The 1,686-nt window shown below is 47.1% G+C and overlaps 1 protein-coding gene across 1 annotated transcript in view; it reads right to left on the reverse strand.

Annotated features, from left to right (window-relative positions):
* Window positions 1-391: 391 nt before the first annotated feature.
* Window positions 392-1,686, reverse strand: part of WDR82 (WD repeat domain 82) — a gene marked incomplete at its 5' end in the record, with an annotated part of 11,082 nt that continues 9,787 nt past the window's right edge. Inside the window, 2 exons of the mRNA XM_009085011.1 lie at window positions 392-737; window positions 1,182-1,324. Of these exons, the coding sequence (XP_009083259.1) occupies window positions 708-737; window positions 1,182-1,324 (173 nt within the window). The remainder of the gene's footprint in view (window positions 738-1,181; window positions 1,325-1,686) is intronic.

Consider the following 1,686-nt stretch of genomic DNA (forward strand, 5'->3'; position numbering starts at 1 on the left):
GGCGGGACCTCATCAGTGCTGTCTGTGCCACCAGGATGCTGGCACAGCAAACAGCAAGGAGGCTTTGCCAACCTCTGGCAGTGGACTAAACCTGTACAGTTGCACATTAAATCATCACAAAAAGGATGACAAAATGTATCACGTATATTCACAGTCACCCACTCTTCTGGTGCGTGTTCCACTGCAAGAGAATCAGCATCTGCTGGGTGAAGTCGAAAACTGTCAATGTTCACATTTGGCACAGAAGTGTTTGCATCTGCGGACTGCAGTGAAACCAGAAAGATCCCAGATGTTAAAACATGCACTTATGGGAAGGAACTGCACGTTCCACCTTGGAACATCAATAGCCTTGTGCACTTACAGCAGGAAAAAACACAATTACAGCTTAAAAAAAAATGCCACAAGCATTTTGTAAATTAAACAGGCTTCACTGCTCTTAGAATAATACTATGTCAGTTCCAACTTGGGCTGAAGCCTGCTGGGCACAGACTGGAAGGTAAGAATGTGTAACATGCTGCTTCTGAATGTGCCAGGAGGCTGAGCAGAGCGGTCCTCAGAAGGGAATGCAGCAAATAAAGGTAAGACATGGAAAACACACAGGAACAGGAATACAGTCTAGGAGATGTAGGCAATTCCAATACTATGCTTGCATGATGTGCTGCTGTTAGCAGTATGGGAGTCATCCAACAGCGGCTGCAGAGTAGGAATTAGTCATCGATCGTTGGCAACCAGAAGGCCTAAAATAAAGGAAAGAAAGCATCTTTTCAGAGCAGAACACAAATATCTCCCACAGGAGATCTGATCACTGCTACCTTCTGTATGCACACAGGCAGAGACTACCAGAGAGGCAGCAATGCCCTCCCAGCAGTTTAAGCTTAATCCTTGCTTACATAGCTTTGGTTTGCACTGCATGTTCTCCAGAGCAAGCCAGGCTTACACAAACTGAAAATATCAGCCATGTGCAGGGACCTAAAGAACCTGTACTTCTGCGTGCACTCTCACTCCCTGCTCTGCTTTCATGTGTGCTGTCCCACATATGTACCTGCCAGGTACAGCACAGTCAGAGAGGAACAAACGAGCCTGGCTCTCAACCAAAGCCCAGGCAATACTCAGAGGCACTGAGCCTTCTCAAGTTCATCTCTGGAGGGGTTAGCACCTCACTGAGCTAACCATTTCCTTACCATATTGGAACATGCGCTAGCGAAAGTCATGAATTTTGGATTGAACTGCAGGCAGGTTATAGGACCCGTGTGTTTCCCATCCAGCACAGCCACCTTCATCCCACTTTCCCCATTCCAAACATGGATCTTCCCATCCTCTGAACCTGCAGGCAGGAGTGGAAAACAGGATATGCAAGACGCACTGGAAAGGCCATCAGAGGAGATGAAGAACATAACCTTCTCTGTCAGAACTGTAGGAACAGGCATGTCACATCTTCATAGCATAACCTTTAAAATTCTCCAAGTGTCACTAGGGCACTTAGGAAACATCACTGGAGTTAACACACCTGTATCCAAACAGCAGGTTTGTACCTTTGCACTTGAGAGACAACTACACAACAGAGTGCACAACTACTCTGGCACAGACATTAACCAAGTCACCCAGTAGAGATGGAGAGCTGACACCACCCAGCTGCAGAGGAGAGACCCTGGCCATGTGACCCTGCACTAATGTGAGAGGCCAAGT

The sequence above is a fragment of the Acanthisitta chloris genome, unplaced genomic scaffold (genome assembly GCF_000695815.1).
Source record: "Acanthisitta chloris isolate BGI_N310 unplaced genomic scaffold, ASM69581v1 scaffold26951, whole genome shotgun sequence".
Lineage (NCBI taxonomy): Eukaryota > Metazoa > Chordata > Aves > Passeriformes > Acanthisittidae > Acanthisitta > Acanthisitta chloris.